At 32.5% G+C, this 17091-nt stretch overlaps 1 protein-coding gene across 1 annotated transcript in view; it reads right to left on the bottom strand.

The window, feature by feature from the left end:
* The window catches only part of LOC129230713 (DNA topoisomerase 3-alpha-like), a 94417-nt gene that overhangs the window by 60355 nt on the left and 16971 nt on the right, over nucleotides 1-17091 (bottom strand). Inside the window, exons 5-9 of the mRNA XM_054865133.1 lie at nucleotides 14828-14998; nucleotides 11641-11741; nucleotides 11484-11558; nucleotides 8513-8693; nucleotides 5918-6024 (exon numbers count right to left, since the gene is read on the bottom strand). Coding sequence (XP_054721108.1) covers nucleotides 5918-6024; nucleotides 8513-8693; nucleotides 11484-11558; nucleotides 11641-11741; nucleotides 14828-14998 — 635 coding nt within the window. The remainder of the gene's footprint in view (nucleotides 1-5917; nucleotides 6025-8512; nucleotides 8694-11483; nucleotides 11559-11640; nucleotides 11742-14827; nucleotides 14999-17091) is intronic.

Here is a 17091-nt window from a genome sequence, read left to right as displayed (position 1 = left end):
TGGGGGGAAGCTGCATTTTGTTTTTCTTATGTTTGGAATAGGTCTTGTCATGGGAGCAATCATACCCCGTTTGAACTGTTTTTCAATAAAAAACCTAACGTGAAACATCTCAGAACTTTTGGCTGTTTAACTTTTGTAAATGTTCCAAGCCAGAAAAGAAAGAAATTGGACGATAAATCTAAACCGGGAATTTTGTTAGGTTACGCTCAAAATACTAGAGGTTATCGTGTCTGGCTGGAAGACGAACAAAGAATCATAGAAACATGTAATGTCAGTTTTGATGAGGGAACTAAAGGGGCAGATGTCGTACTAGGTTCTGGATCAAGTAGTCCAAAGGTTATGAAATACTTACCTGACAATTTTGATTATGAATATCCTGTAACTTCAAATCAGGGAGTGGATGAGCTTTCCGGTGATAGTCCTAGTGAAGAATTAAAACCTTGTTCCGAAATTAATTGGTTGCGTCAAGCTGTTCCTAGACCATCAGGTGATAGAACTGATATTTACTATAGGATTGAAGGTTCAAATATTCGCTTGCGTTCTTTAAATGAAGTTATTAAATATTGTAATGATAACAAAATTGAATTTGATGAATCATATTTTGACTTTTCGGGCAAAAATTTAAAAGAGGGAAAGGTAATAGAAATTTTAGAGGGAAATCTTGCTGAAATTAAACTTCCATTAAATTTTAAAGAAGCCATTAATTCTAGGGAATCTAAACATTGGATTAACGCGATGGATCAGGAAATACAAACCATATATAATCGCGGTGTATGGGAGTTAGTGGATCCACCTGAACATAGTAAAATTTTGGGAAATCGGTGGGTATATACGGTAAAAGAAGATCAGCAAGGGAATATTGTGAAATACCGTGCTCGATTATGTGCTCAAGGTTATCTTCAGGAAGCTGGAGAATCATTTCAAGAAGTTTTTAGCCCAGTCATTGATTTTTCTATAATCAGATTGTTTTTCTGTATTTTTGTATGTCTTTTTAAATGGTGTCATCTGCATGTAGACATAAATAACGCTTATTTGTATGCTAATTTGGATACTAATGTATATATGAAACAACCTAGTGGATATGTACTAGAGCCTGGTAAAGTTTGTTTGTTAAAGAAAGCTTTGTACGGTTTACACCAAAGTGGTAGAATGTGGTACTATCAACTCCATGAAACACTTTTGAAAATGAACTTTTCTAGTTTAGATTGGTGTAATTGTTGTTACATATATAAAAATAAGGTTATTCTTCTTTTTTATGTTGATGATATCATACTTTTTGGCAAACTAAAATCTGATTTGAATGAAATTGTAAATTTTTTAAGAAATCATTTTGAATTAAAAATTTTGGGTGAAATCAGAAAACTTCTGGGTGTTGAATTTCAAAACATTGATGGTAATTGGTATATTCATCAGACAACATATATTAATAAAATTGTTGAGTTCTATTCTAGTTATAATATTCCAATTAGTAATGTTCCTATTTCGGTTGGGGTGGTTTATTCAAAAATTGATTCGCCTACTAGTAAGTTAGAAATAGATAAATGTAATTCTTTACCATATCGAAATTTAATTGGCTGTTTATCCTTTTTGGCTAGTAGAACTCGTCCCGACATAACATATGCTCTGAATATATTTTCCCAATTTCAATCTAATTATGGTGAAAAACATTGGCATGGTTTACTTCGTCTTCTTGGTTATGTTTTGTATACGAAAAATCTTAAATTGAAGTTATCAAATATTTCAAATTTAAATATTAAATGTTATTCTGATTCAGATTGGGCAGCTAGTAGAGATGATAGGGTTTCAATGGGAGGTTACATCATTTTGCTAGATAATGCACCTATCATGTGGAAAACCTTTAAGCATAAATGTATTGCTCTTTCCACTATGGAAGCCGAATATGTCACTTTGACAGAGGCTGCTAAAGAATTTGTCTGGATCATGAGAATTTTAAGAAATGAAAATTTGAATTTAATTTTGAAAAATTGTGAAATATTTTGTGACAACATTGCTGCAATAGATTTTTCCAAAAGTCCTATACAAAATCAAAGAAGTAAGCATATTGATATTAAGTATCATTTTTTGAGAAATTTAGTAAATGAAAAATTGTTTAAATTAATGTATGTGAGTTCTAAATTAAATTTAGCTGATGCTTTGACAAAACCTTATACCAAATCTCAACTTGGACATTTTTGTGACATTATTTTTGGGGGTGAAAAATATATAAACTAAATTTGAACTTTTTGGGTGTGTAAAATTTTTGTGAAATTCAATGGTGACTTTGTCAATTTGAATTTATTGTGAATTTTTCTGATTGTTGTGCATGTTGCAAAAATGGGGCCGCTTGTTAGATTTTTAATTTAAACTTTCACAAAAAGTGAAAGAATCACTTAATTTGGAAAAAAAAAAAAAAAAAAAAAAAAAAACAACATTAAAAATAAGTTTTTGCATCATGCAGAATCAATCCCTTTTCGATGTAAACATTGCATCACGTTGTGACGTCATGTGTGCGATCGGTTGCAATGATTCAGTCAAGTGAATGAACTTTTGGGTGAACCGAGTCACCAGTTCATTGTATCTTATAACCGCGAGAATTTTTTGTAGATTGAGTTACTTTTTGATTGGCAACATATCTTTAACTTTCTTGCATTGGCAACACATCTTGTATTTTGCATATTCTTAATTTGAAAGCCATGTGAAGACCTTTAAATACTTCGAGCGATCTTTTTCGCTCTCTCGCTCTCTCTCTCTCTCTCTCACCTCACATAGCCGCAAAATGTGTTGTACGTGATTTCGTAATGTCTGCCAGTGCTCTTTACTCCTGGCAGGGCGTAATACAACGTGATGTCAATTTTAAAGTCATAAAACGCCTTTAGGCCTATTTTTGTATGTTACGTTAATGCCATATATTCCTTGGAATCAGCATGTTCGTAAAAACTGAATGTATCGTTGTATTTTAGCGGCTAATCTTTGTCTATTCTTCTAAATGTTTTTTAATATCAATGAAGATGTTGTTCGTCAACTTAAGTAATCCTTTGTGGATAATAAATACAGATTTTCCATGAGGAAAAATGCTTCACGTGTTTTTCTTTCCAACTTCAGGCTGTGGACATTTTTATTTGCAAGTTCACTTCTACTAGCGGTGTAGTAAGTCTAAATTTCACTACACATAATGCTCACAAAACCTTCTAAGTGTCGTTTCGCACAAGATAGTGTCCGGTTTTTGGGGCATGATGTCGGTTCTGGGAAGAGATCTCCGAGCGAGGCGAAGTTAAAAGCCGTGCAAGATTTTCCAACCCCCACGACTAAAACGTTGATACGGTCATTCTTAGGATTGGTAGGGTATTACGGCAGATACATTCCGAACTTTTCCGAGGTAGCAGCCCCCTTAACAAGCGCATTGAAAGGAAGGATCAGAAAAGAAAAGGTAGTGTGGACGGATGAATGCGAGGAGGCGTTCCGTGCTTTAAAGGGAAGTTTACTAAAGAGCCCTATTCTTTATGCCCCTGACTTTTCGAAAGAGTTCATTCTCCAAACTGATGCAAGTGAGAGTGGAATGGGGATTGTACTAGCTCAGATGCATAATGGGGAAGAACATCCAGTTCTATATCTCAGTAAAAAGTTCTCGAAAGCTGAAAAAAATTATAGTGTTATCGAAAAGGAGTTAGCCGCTATAGTTTATGGGTTAAAGAAACTAGCTCACTATTTAAACGGCCAATTTTTCCGTATACAAACCGATCATTCCCCTATCACATACCTTAAAAAAATGATGGGAACGAATGCCAGACTTACTCGTTGGGCTTTATGTCTACAACAGTTCAATTTCGAAATTGAACACAAATCGGGGAAAAGAAATGGTAACGCCGACGGTTTGAGCAGACAGGAACCATAACGGGCCCCGAGGCTATTTGTAAAAAAATTCTGGTAAATTAACATACCTTTTTGGGAGTATTTAATTTCCATTTATCGCAATTTATTTGGATTTGGTATTTATATATGTATTTTTTTTTGTTTTGGTCGAAGAAGTATTTGATCAATTATTTGTGTTAAATATTTTTGGGGATTTTATGCTCGAGAGTTTGTGTTACTAAATTTTTCGGATGACTATTAAGAACTTTAAAAGTTTTGGACGTCATGAAAATCATAAAGGAGTATGGTGCATTTCCAAACTGATTAATGTAGCGCAGGTTAGTTTTGAAAATTTTGGCAATGACGAACAAAATAGGAGAGAATTTTAGGTCATGAGAACCTGATGTTGGTTCAAGGGTAGGGTGTCTTTGTTTTTTTCTGAATATGTTCTGTTAAACTGAGGCTGCCTTTTCGGGAGTCTAGTTCACTGACCTGGGACACCCTCGTTTTCCTAAATGTGTTTTGGACGTCAATGTCACCTGAAATTTGATGTGGTTGCACAACGAAATTTCCTTCCTAAGGGGGGAGGAGCTGTGGCATCTTCAGTCCTGTGCCCTTTTTGATGCCGCGCGTCCATTGTGCGACGGGGATGCCTGACCGTACTCTGTGGAACTGACGGACAGCTATTCTTCTTCTACGCCTTTGTGCCTTTGTTGGAATACCGCTTCTAAATAAAGGACTAGACTGTCTGGTACCACTTCGGACAGTTTTAAAACCAGGTGTGACGAGTTTGCCTGACAGCCCTGGACGGTGTCCGACTTTGTCGTTGCCGAAAAACCGCAGACGGGGAGGTGTGCTCCATGTTAATGAGGCGCCGGTCGACCAACGAATCCGGGCCCTGGTTTCTTCTACAAAAACAACGTAGCAGTGTTCGTCACCAAGTTTCCACCAATGGGATATTTTAAGGGGGCTTAGTGGACAAGCCCCGTTTCTTCGAAAAAGACCTCGATCCACACTTTTGAAAAACAGATTGCTCTAGGACTTGAGAGAAACAGGTGCCCTTAGGCATTTCTCCGGTTTCGTTGGAAACCGTGATTTTTTTTTTTTTTGTGACCACCACTGAGGCAACTGTGTTTGCCTGAATTTGTAACCCCATCAATGTAACGATTTTTATTTTTTTTTCTGTAAATAAATTTTTTTTTGTTAATTTTAAAAAGGGGTTTAGTCCTTCCTTGTTCGTGGTGTGATTTGATTTAATGAAAAGATTGGAATTGTTAATCTTTACATCTGTCACTCACGACGTCACAAGGTCTATTAACAGTTGGGCAAGCACAACCTCAAATAATGATTACTAAATTAATATTAAATCATTAAAATTACTATTAAATTGTGACTATGCAGTGATAAACATTGTGATATATTAATACTTATATATACAATGTTGTTATTTGAATTGGCTTAGGAGGCTTTATTGTTTATACTTAATTAGATTAAAGGTCCTTTTATCTTACTCGAAATGTTCAATGAAAAGAATAAAGTAAGTTGGGAGGAATAAAGTAGAGTGAAAAAAAAATTTATATTAAAAAATACTGAATATTTTGTTTCAATCTAATAAAGTTTATTTCTGAAGTAAATGCATGCTTTTTTTTTTTTTTTTGCAAAAGGAGTGATATCTACTGTTTTACCATTAAAAAGGAATATATTAAAAATAAAATTGGCAATTTGGGTGTGGTAAAATTGAGGAAAAATTCCTAGACTTATGCCAATAGTCACTTGTTATTCTACCAAAACATTGTGAGAAATTCGAAATTCTAGTTAAATTAGTGTTTGTGCGTAAAACGTTTTTTTCGTTTTGCCAAAAAAATATAAAATTGGACATAATTTGTTTTGAAAGTAAACTCCTCAAATATTACAGAAAATGATTTAAGGATTTAAATTATGGAACCTCAGTAATTTTATTCCCCTTAGGGTATTGAGTTATTGAGGTTCCACTGTATATATATAAAAAACTGATTAAACTTTAAAATTAAAAGTTTGATTTTAGAAAAAAGTTGATACAAAAACTTACCTGCAACGTATTTATATATTTAGTAGGATGAATAGGAGGATGAGCGTTGTCTGTTTTATTTCCTTGTCTAGGATTAGGCCCTTCCTCAAGTACACGTTGAGCAAAAGCTATACATAAAGAAAAAGTATGTAAATATAAAGAAGATTTATGCAGTATTTTAAAAAAGATAAACTATATTGTTTGTCTTTTTTAACTGCTATTTCAAAATCTATTTTATATATTTTACATATAACAGCAAAAGCATGCATGATTAAGTTAATTGATTACAACTCAATATGTACATTAGGGTGGGTCGATTTTAAAATTTGAAAATGCTTGTAGCAGGAAAAGTTGTGTACTGGTATATAATGTTTGCAGAAATATTTGCTTTGAAATAAAAACATATTTAGATCCCTGCCAGGGACTTAAATTTTTGCCAAACAAGTAAAAAATAGAATTTTAGTTTTTACTCTTCAAATTTTTATGTTTGATTTTTTTTAATGCCAGTACTAAAAATAGTTGCCCAGACTCTTGGTTCATGGGGAAAAAAGAAAATCTGATATCGTATAAAACTTAAGCCCTCCGACAAGCCCTTGAAGTTTTGCCAAATGTGTAAAAAATAGCGTTATAATTTTTATTTAAAATATTTTTATGTACAAGTTTTTTAATCTTCTGTAGCGAAAATAGTTCCACAGCAAGGCTCTTTGTTCACACACAAAAAAAAATCTGATACTGTATGATATCTAAGCTCTCCAACAGGCCACAGAAATTTGTATTTGCACAGTTTCGATAGTTTAACCCTTTGAAGCAGACCTTTTATGCAATGTGTTTTCAAACATTAATTTTTTTTAATCTTCCAGTAACCAGCATGTAGACGAAGCACTCTTTTTCGCTGTTGTGAGAGAACCTTCCTGGTGATTTTGGTGGACAAGATTTTTCGTCAGTTTTAAAGAACATATCATTTGGCATAGTTAATACAAATATGTTTGATGTATATGAGGAGTTTAAAGTTTGAAAATCACTAGGAAATTAAAACTTAGAAAGGCAAAGAATATAATGGATGCTGAACGATTGAATAAACACAAAAAACTATGTGGGAGAGGGATAAGAATAGTTCACAAATTTGAATGTATTTTCAGTAAGTTACCACCCAATAGCCAGGGCTAAGGCAGAAATACATTCATCTGGTCTGTGCTAATTCTATATTAGCTACCAGTTTGTTTGGCACTCTTGGCTTCCTTATGAGGTTTTCCACCTCCAGCTCAGTCACTTCCTATGCCGGGCTAATAAGCACGAAACTGCAGTCCTTGGCTGGAACGACTGAGCTGGCGGTGTAGTTAATGTGAATGCATTTCGAATTGTAATTGTACTGTATAAAGTGAAAAAAATGATTCTGATAAAGATTTCAAGAAAGTTACGACAGATTCAGATGAAGTGACCGACTTCAAAATCCATTCCATTATCAGCATTGCAAACAGCATTAGATAGATGAGAAGTTTTGAATTTTTAAAAAAATGCAATGATAGCAAGTGATTTAAAGATGTCAGCTTGAAATTGCAGAAAGACTCAACTGTGGTGATTGATACACATAAATAGACCACAAAAGGTCTAAGTTCTCCTGGATTTGTAAAATAATTTAGTAGAAAATAAAACAATTTTGTAGGAACAATATCTCAATGAGTTTGCACTATAAGACTAACCCTAGCAATTTTCAGAAAAAGGGGTATTTCACAGTGAAGGGTTTAAATGGAAAGATGCGTGTAGTGTTATTGAATGAAGAACAGTACAGCTAATGAACATTAGGGAATTTTCGTTTTGACAATACAACCAAGAGAAAAGTAATAAATGAATCTATTTAATTTGGATGATTTTCATTCAAGGTAAAAAGACTAGGAATGATAACTAACAGACAAAGGGAAATTTTCAAGTTTTCATAACATTTTTATTGCTGCTCCACTCCTATTAGTCATAGCGTGATGTTATATAGCCGATAGAATTCCTCAATGAATAAACTAGTCAACACAGAAAGAATTTTTGGATTCAAACCAGTAGTTCCCCAGATTAGCGCATTCAAACAAACAAACTCTACAGCTTTACATTATTAGTATAGATGATAAAAAACTCTGATTAAATGTCTACTAATAATTTTAAAATAAATTTAAATTAAAAATGTTCCTAAATTTGCCTGCTGACCACAAGCTGCACCTAATATTTTTTTAATTTTCATGTCCAGTTAACATTATGTGATTTTATTAACATTAATATGAAAATTGGTTGAAAGAAATTGCATAAAATTTTCAAATTATTTTCGGAAAATTAGGAAAGATGAGAAAAATTGTCTCTGAGAAATAAACTGTTAACTATTTCTAAAGTCAAAAAGAAGTGACAGAGGGATTGGTAGCATGAGAAATAATCATTATGATCATTAATCGCCCAGAGCCGATTAATCGGTAATCGGGCAATTTGCTTATTGGAGCATCCATATATGGAGGTTCAACTGTATATTATTTCTAGAAATATTGAAAAGCATTTCTGTCCATAAATCAATTAACATGTTAAAAAAAACATAAACAAAACTAATTAATTGACTATATTAGCAAAATCCTTAAGATTTACCTCCCCAGTTTGGATCTTCACATTGCATTTCAACTAATGGGATCAAGTTTAGTTCTTTGGGAAAGATTGTTGTCTCAGTTCTAGGATAACTGATAAAACCTTTAGTATACAACTTCTCAGCAACTGTCATGGCTGTTTTTGCATTGATATGAAGTTTTCTAGATGCAAGCTTTTCAAATTCCTTTAAATAAAATTTTAAAAGTTCAAATAAATACCATACCTTGTTTGTACACTAAAAAAAAAAAAAGTGCGCACAAAACATAGGTATAAATAAGGCTTATTAACAAGCAGGGATTAAAATCTCCCAAGCAATTTTTGATAAAATAAAAAGAAGTAACAGTTCCAGTGATTTACATTTTTTAGAATATAAGAGCAATTATTTTACATAAATTCCAATTTGCATAACTTAACAAATGTTCTTCTAGTATAGAAGGATAAATTAAACCTTAGATGATATACAAACCAAATATTATGGTTAATGCAGTAAAATTTCATAAATAGGAAAAAAATAGGAAAATTATGCTTTAAAAATAAGAAAAAAAAAGGAAAATAATATTCTAAAAAAGGAAGAAAATTTCAACTATAAAATATCATAATTACAAATTAAGTAACTTCAAAAAAAAAAGAGCTACAAAGCTGTTCCATGTTTATTAAACACATGACAATCAATGAAAACAGTTATAAATTTTATTCAAGATAAAAATAACGGGAAATTGTTTTGCTTAAGAGAATGTTTTACTTATAGCTATTAGCAAAAAGCTTCAGTGGGGGATTTATTATGGGGAAGTGGGGGCGCAGTGACCTTCATTGCGTCCGTGACCATCATTTTCTGAAACCAATATTATGGAATTACAGAAATTACTTGCAATTGCTACTATTTTAATCAAGTAAATTAGATAAATTTTTATATAAATTAGTTTTAGACAGTAGTGTAGTCGAGGATGGACTATATTACCTACTTTTTAAGTTTTACCCAAGCTCGCCCTTTCCCCCTTTTTGTAAAATATAATATTTTTTATATTTATGTCTTTCATCTTACATCACTATACTATACTGGTATGATAAGACGATGCTATGATTTAGATTGTAATGAGGGAATTCTGAGCTAAAACTAGTAGATCCAAAGTTATCCAATCCAAAAGTTGAAGTAAATTAATTAAGGACAAAGGAAATTGCAGTCAATTTGGACTTTTTTTGGGGGGGGAGGGGGCTTTACAGGGATTTAGTTTTTGATATCATTCTAGTGCTCTTAACAGCTAAATAACTCCAGTCACAACTAACTTGGTTTCTATTTAGATCATTTTAGGATGAGCCTTCTGATTTTTCTAAATACAGTGGTGTAGCAAGGGCGGGGCGGAGGCATACCTTTGTGGGGGCGACAATTCAGCACCTTTGATGTGAAAAAATTTAAATAAAGGAATCATACTTTAAATCTATTACTGGAGGCAAATTAAAAAAAATCCTTCGAAATGTAAGGTTTTAATACAACTATACAATTGCGCTTTTCAGTGGTCAAAATTTAAATATTTCCATATAATGAGCCCCTAAACCTCCCTTATTCTTCTTAACGGTCCTCTAAGACAGACTTAAATTGTATTTTTAAAACTTAAATTTTGGAAAATATTTAAGAAAAGACCCTGACTTCCCCTAAAGTCATCAAAGGCTAAAACTGACTTCAGTTTTGATGAAAATTCAAGAGAGAACCGCATCCCCCAAACGTTACTTTTAACTGCAATTTTTGACGTAAATTTAGAATATTTCTCTAAGATTGGCACATGACACCCCCCCACCCCCTTTTGTCTTGGAGAAAGAACACAGATTAGAATATTTCCTCCTTGTTTCCTTAAATGAAGTTTTGAATTTTAAGTTCAATATTTTTTGACGGATTAATGTATTAGATATGTCTCAATGAAAGGGCGGCAAATAGGGTGATCACCCACGCTGTAGAAACTTTAGCTATGCCAGCTGTCATTGAGCTTGTGAGGCATTTTAACTTATTTCAGAAAAGTTAAAAATCAGTGAAATTTGTTCGTGAACTTCACTGCAATTGTTGATTAAAGCGATGGAGTACCTCTCAAGCATTACAAAATACCCTTCCAGAATAAAAGCCCTCAATAAATAAATTTATAAAAATGCCTTCAAAAAAACTTCCTTACAAATTCCAATGGCACAATCTGCACCATGGAACTCCCCCTCCCTCCTCCCCGCCCGGGCACCTCGGTTAATAAGTATTTTTGTTTATTAGAGTTTATTATTTTACTGTTATAGAGTGGATTCGGCAATTTTTTAGTAATTGTTTTAAGTAATAGAATTTAAAAAAGATAGGATTCTTTTTGCCCCCCCTTTCCCCCCAAACCTAACACACAAAATGTTGGAACTTTTTACCCCTTCTTGTTGGAAAGGTAAGTTATTTGCAGCATATTTAAACTCTCTTGGGGGGAATGTTTGTGTTTTGCGTTTTTTTCGCTTAGTTTTACTGTACTATTGAGGGGGGGGGGGGGCAAACAGAAACAGCTTTTTATCTGTAAGGTTGTTTAATTTACATATCTTCAATCAATAGAGTAAAAGAATATCTGTGTAAAAAAAAATCTTACAGGTATGCTGTCTTTTTTTTTTTTGCTATAAATTGAGGTTCGATAGTTTAAACTTCGAGGGGGAAAAAAGCACAGATAATCGGTGCATCATTAATTTTGCACTTTCATAGCAGATAAATTGTAGATATGGTGCACAAAAATGCAGTAATCAGCATAAAAAGCCGGAAGCAAGATTATGCATTGAAAAAAATAGGAATTAATAGGAAAAAACAGGACATTTTTCAAAATTTTTTAAAAAGTAGAAAAATAGGAAAAAATAGGAGGTCTGTGGATCCTGTAAATACTGGTGCTCTCAAAAAAATTAGCTAGAAAGTATTCATATAATCTTTAATGGTTTGATTTTTAAATTAATTAAAATATTACAGAAAAAAAATTACCACTGTGTCTAGAGGCTGGGGTCGCCATTTGCTTTTATTACGGCTTCGAACATCTACGACGAGTGCTGTAGGTCTCTAAAAATACAAATCAATTTTTAAAGTAGTATTTTTTAAACAAAATATCACACTAAAAATTAATATTGGCAAATCAACTTACTTCTAAGCACATTTGATAAAGAACTAAACACGCAGTATGGTCAAATAATCTCCCCCGTTTCCAACTAAATTCTGTATTGATGTCTTCTTTTACATGAGAAACTGGAAAAAGAATTAAAAAACAAGTATAAATGCACGGCTCATTCTCATAAATAGTTATTTTCAATGTCTCACAATAATTCACCATTATTTTATGGCATACACTATTTTAGAGCTTTAACTACTTTCAGAATGAAGTTTAACAAGATAATCAAGTTAAAATTTCTAAAGTGTAGAGTACCGTAATATCGTTCTCTCACTTGTTTCCACAGTAACTTAAAAATAAGCAAAAATTATTTCTAAGTAAAAAAACAAGTTTCCACATTCGTATTACAGTCAACCCTCGTTTATCGCAGTTAATTCGTTCCAGATTTTACCGCGATAACTGAATTTCTGCGAAGTAGGATTCTGTATTAATAAACCGAATATTTTCCTTATTAGGAGCACACTTACAACTATTTAAATAGGGTTTTAAAATAGAGCAACCTAGACATGAAACAGCACCCTTAGCCACCATTAAATTTGCAGTATTCAATATATTGCACAAAATAGACTAAAGATATCACATTGTTAATTATTGGGAAATTAACTACACAAACACTTGTAGTTCTTACACACTACTACTACCTAATCTATGAAAATAGCTCAACTTGTTTGATGATGAATTAATTGCCAGTTAGTGACCGTATGTGCCCCCGTTTTTCCTCAACATTCATCCTCATTAAAGGTATTACGTATACAACTTAAAAAGCTAGTACATTATTGAACATCATTTACACTACAGATGTATTTATCCCTTAGTAATAAAACAGTGATTTATACTTTCCAGTAAGTGCTTAACGGTTAAAATTAGATAGCGATTCCCTTCACTTTCTTCGGATATTTTATACCTCCACTCCCTCAACTAGTTTAACTACAGCCCCTTAAAAGAGTTCACCTTACTTAAAAGACATACTTTGTTATTCTTTTGTAGTAAAAAGTTTACGTGAGCGCATAAAAAGGTTAATTACTATACTGAAAAAAAAAAAAGAAAAAACTAGAAAAAAACGCGATGTAGTGAAGCCGTGAAAGTCGAAGCGGGAAGTAGCGAAGGACGATTGTATTTACTTCAGAACATTGTAAAAGTTCACACTATTTTGAAGTTAGTCAACAGCTTGTTATTCCCTTACAAGTACGTACATTAACCCCCTCAGAAACGAAATGAAATAAAGCACTTTGAATAAATGGTTTAATATTTCACATCAGTCCATACATAATGATTTAGCAGTGCATTTATATCTTAGAGAAGCTGAAAATTCGTCTCTGAAAACCATTTAAAAACATCAAACGAGATAGCATTTTTTGCACTTGTCATTCCCTCATATCCCTTTTTTTGAAGTTCAAGAAGCTAATTGCATATGGTATAAGTTATTTTCTAAGTTTAAAATATTTACATGTGATTAGGCCTAATACAAGGATGAGCCAATGGGAGGTTACTGCGTCCTCCCAAAAATTTCCTTATTCAGCAAATGTTGTCTGATGATTGAAGATTTGGCAAAATTTGGAGTTCTATTGGCCAAAAAAAGAATTTCCGCTCCACAAAAAATTTAAGTTTGGGGCACCCCGACCTAGTGGTCACTTCCTCACTATTGCATAGCGTGACGAGATTCTTAAGCATTATGCATTCACAAATCTTTTCTTTTCTTTTAACTACAGTTGGCTCTCTGTTTAACGACTTTCAAGGGACCACAAGGGTTCACTTTCAAGGGACCAACTTTCAAGGACACAAAAAATCGTCCTTAAGTAGAAATCGTCCTTAAATAGAATGCTTTTAACACTATAGTGCACCTTCTGGGACCGTGAAAAGTTGTTGTTAAATAGAGAAAGTCGTTAACTAGAGCGTCGTTAAACAGAGAGCCTACTGTATATATTTTTTTATGGTTTTCTTAATCCAAATGACTTTTTTGATTATTCTTTTTTTTTTTTGCTCATTTCATCTCAACTAAATAGTGCCATTGTTTTTAGAACTTAAGTACTCAAAACAAGCAAGATCATTTCTGTTATATTTGTGTATGCTGATTAATATTTGCAAACTTGTAAACAAGCTTTAAATTTCACACCAAAGAAATTCTAGTTTTATCCAAATAATCTGTATACTGATAAACAAATGGCATTTTAAAAGAGGTTTTGAATATATTCAAAGTTTTTCATAAGAGTAAAATCCAAGTTCCCAGCTTTAAAGCTGAATGACACTAATGATTAAATTTTTGCATCACAGCATTTATGCTTTAAGAGAAAATATATTGTACAAACACTTAATAGGATAATAAAAATTTCCTTGAAACATCAGTACAAATAATTACAGTAAAACCTCGTTAAGTCGTCACTCGAGGAACCAAAAAATTTTGACCACTTATGCGGAGTGACTACTTATGTAGAATGAGAAATAAGGAAGGAAAAAACTTCTCGCAAGTACTTTCATGAATAGCTGCAGTGAGAAAAACCAAAAGCTTGTGTAATCTATGTCTATAAATTAATGGAAACTTCAAAAAGAAGGAAAAAACACTCATTATAGTTACATAGTTTTATTTTCTTTTACTTATACATTACTTGATCATAATAACTCATTTTAATGTACTTACTGTTCATTAAAACAATCCATCAGTGTTGACTGATGAAGTTGTTGCTTACTGAAAATAACTGTCTTCTAACCTGCTTCAAGCTTTAAACTCTGCCTCTGTTGTACCTTGAACGAATGTTAAATACTGACAAATGTTCTCCAGGTATTAAATTTTGTCTGTCTTGCTGGATGCAGTTTGATTCATATGATTGGTACTAGACAGAGTTGCAGTATGAAATATGCTTTGAATGACCAGAAGTGAGAAGCAAGATTTCAAGGAAAAATGACTATCACACAGCATTTCAACTAAGTCTAACGCTATTTTCTAAGATCCGATAAGAAAAGAGAATTTTAGAAAACAATTTTTGAGCGACTAGTTAACCGGGGTAAAATTAAATTTGGTGACCAGTAAAAGAGGATCATTTTACATTACTGTGAATGAGACCTTGTTGGGACCAAAGGAAGACGACGACTTAAGCGGAGTGACCATTTAAACGGTTGACTACTTATTGAGGTTTCACTGTATATTAAAATTTACATATAGTTATACCTTTCAGCTTCCAAAATGCCTCAGGTATAAAGGACTGAACTTGTTTATATCTTTCGACAACAAAGCCCAAGGTTGGGAATTGACAACTACCATAACTTATTAACTGGTTGCTAAGAATGTTAGGAAAAACCTTCTTCAGTCTAAGTGTTTGAAAGCGAGTAAATGCAGCTCCTGGAAAAATCAAAAACATTAGTTTAAATGTTTAAGTCAAAATAATTTTCCAAATGAAAATACAGTGAATGAATAAATGTACAAAAGTTGTGTAACAACAACTCAGTTTTCTGAGAAAAAGAATCTATGATGATTGGTTCAACTTTAGACAAGAAATTATACTTATTGAAATGCAAGCAAATTTTATAAAACTACTAGAATCATTGGTGCAGATTTCCTACTTCTTAATTAAAATAGAGTTAAACTAATAAATAAATAAAATGTTCACTTTTATACCTAAAAATTAATTTTTTTAGTATCAATAAAAATATATACAACCACAATGCCAAAAGGAAAACTTAAAATGAAATGATTATAACATAATTGTCATTTTTCTTCATATGTTGTTTAATCTCTATATATTAAAAAAAAATAACGTCAAAAAAATTGTGAAAGGACCTCTGTGGCAGGCCTGCGTCCATGAGACTCCATAGCACCTGCAGCCTTGAAATTGTGCATAAAATTACTTTGAGCCCTGGGGTTTGCATTTGGAGTTTCGTTTTAAATTCTGAATTAGCTTTTTTTGTTATTAATTCTTCAAGCTAAAATTTCAGGTAAACTGCCTATTAAAGGTATGAAAGATTTCCCTTCCCCCTTAACATTCTACATTCTTTGAAAGATTTTTTTCCCTAGTTAAAGAGCAAAATATATTACTAGAGACCACAAACTTGAAAGCTACTTTTTAAGCGTACAAAACTGCCGTTTTGCAATGCTCAGGAACCCCTTAGCTTACAGCTGTGGAAATAGTTACAAGTTACTTTGGAATAGGGGAAAGAGGTGCTCTTCAAAGAGTTTTTTTCCTTAATATCTCGGTTATGCATATGCATTTTTCTATCAAATTATTTTTGGCTTCAAGTGGGAGTGCGATTGCATTTTAATTATGAGCTCTCTACTTAAAGTCAATTCTCTACGGGAGGGAGAGGGAGATTTCCATTTTGTCCGAAACAGAACACATTACGCATTTTTTACAGCTTCTTTCTAACAGACATTTTAAATCTTTGCGAATCAATTAAGATTTGGAAACAATCTTCGGGGCTTGGTGAACACCAGCGAACAGGAGACGGAGCCCCCTACTGATTTAAATTATGCTTCAGAATGGAAGACTTTAACCTGGGTTCCTAGAATGTTCGTTGGGGATGGTTGAATAATTACTATTTGTTTAATCAGAGAATATTGAAACAAAAACTCCATTAGCTACCTTACTATTCATAATCTTATTATGATGTTTGCATTTTGATAAAATAAAAATGCAATAATAATTTTGCTAATTTGAGTAAGATAAAGCTTTGATGTACATATTTTTCTGCTGACTGATTAAGAGGTTCCTAGAAGAAAATGCTGAAAGGGTTCCCCACAGAGTTAAAGGTTTAATACTCCTGCTTCAGAACATACCCCTTTACATAACAAAAAATGCATTTTATTAATGTTTTCATATTTTTTTTCGTATAAGTATTGGAATAATAAGCATTGGAATATATATTTGTAGCAAAACTATGTTTGTCACATTTACAACATCTCTACCATTTTGGCAACATTATTTTGGCAAAAATAAGCAAGCACTTCAAAAATCAATTTTTATTTTAATTTTCAGAGAACAACTGAAGGAATTGCTCAGTAGCTTTTGTCACATGTCTTCCGCTTACACTTCCAGAAAAATTCCATCATGCATCCAATTGAGTGGACTGACAACACATTAAAAAAGCAAATATATACATATATATATATATATATATATTTTAAAATCATTTTACATTTTTAAAGCTATAAATAAGCTGCAAATTCAAAATGAGATTTTTTTACTATGTACTGTTACTCTATGATTCTCATATACCTATACTTTTCGCATACCATATGAAAGATATCCCGCAAAAATTATTAGCATTTCTTATAAAAATACTAATTTCTTTTGCAAGTTTTTGCTGATAATAACGCGTTGAGTTTTCTACCAAACTTACAGAAAACTTGGCAAGAGAAACATTATATAAATTTGAAATAAACACATTAAAAATTTGAAAAAGATGAAAATTTAAAGACATCAATTTTCTACAGGAGAT

The sequence above is a fragment of the Uloborus diversus genome, chromosome 9, assembly GCF_026930045.1.
Source record: "Uloborus diversus isolate 005 chromosome 9, Udiv.v.3.1, whole genome shotgun sequence".
Taxonomy (NCBI): domain Eukaryota; kingdom Metazoa; phylum Arthropoda; class Arachnida; order Araneae; family Uloboridae; genus Uloborus; species Uloborus diversus.
This window is presented reverse-complemented; position numbering and strand designations above follow the sequence as displayed.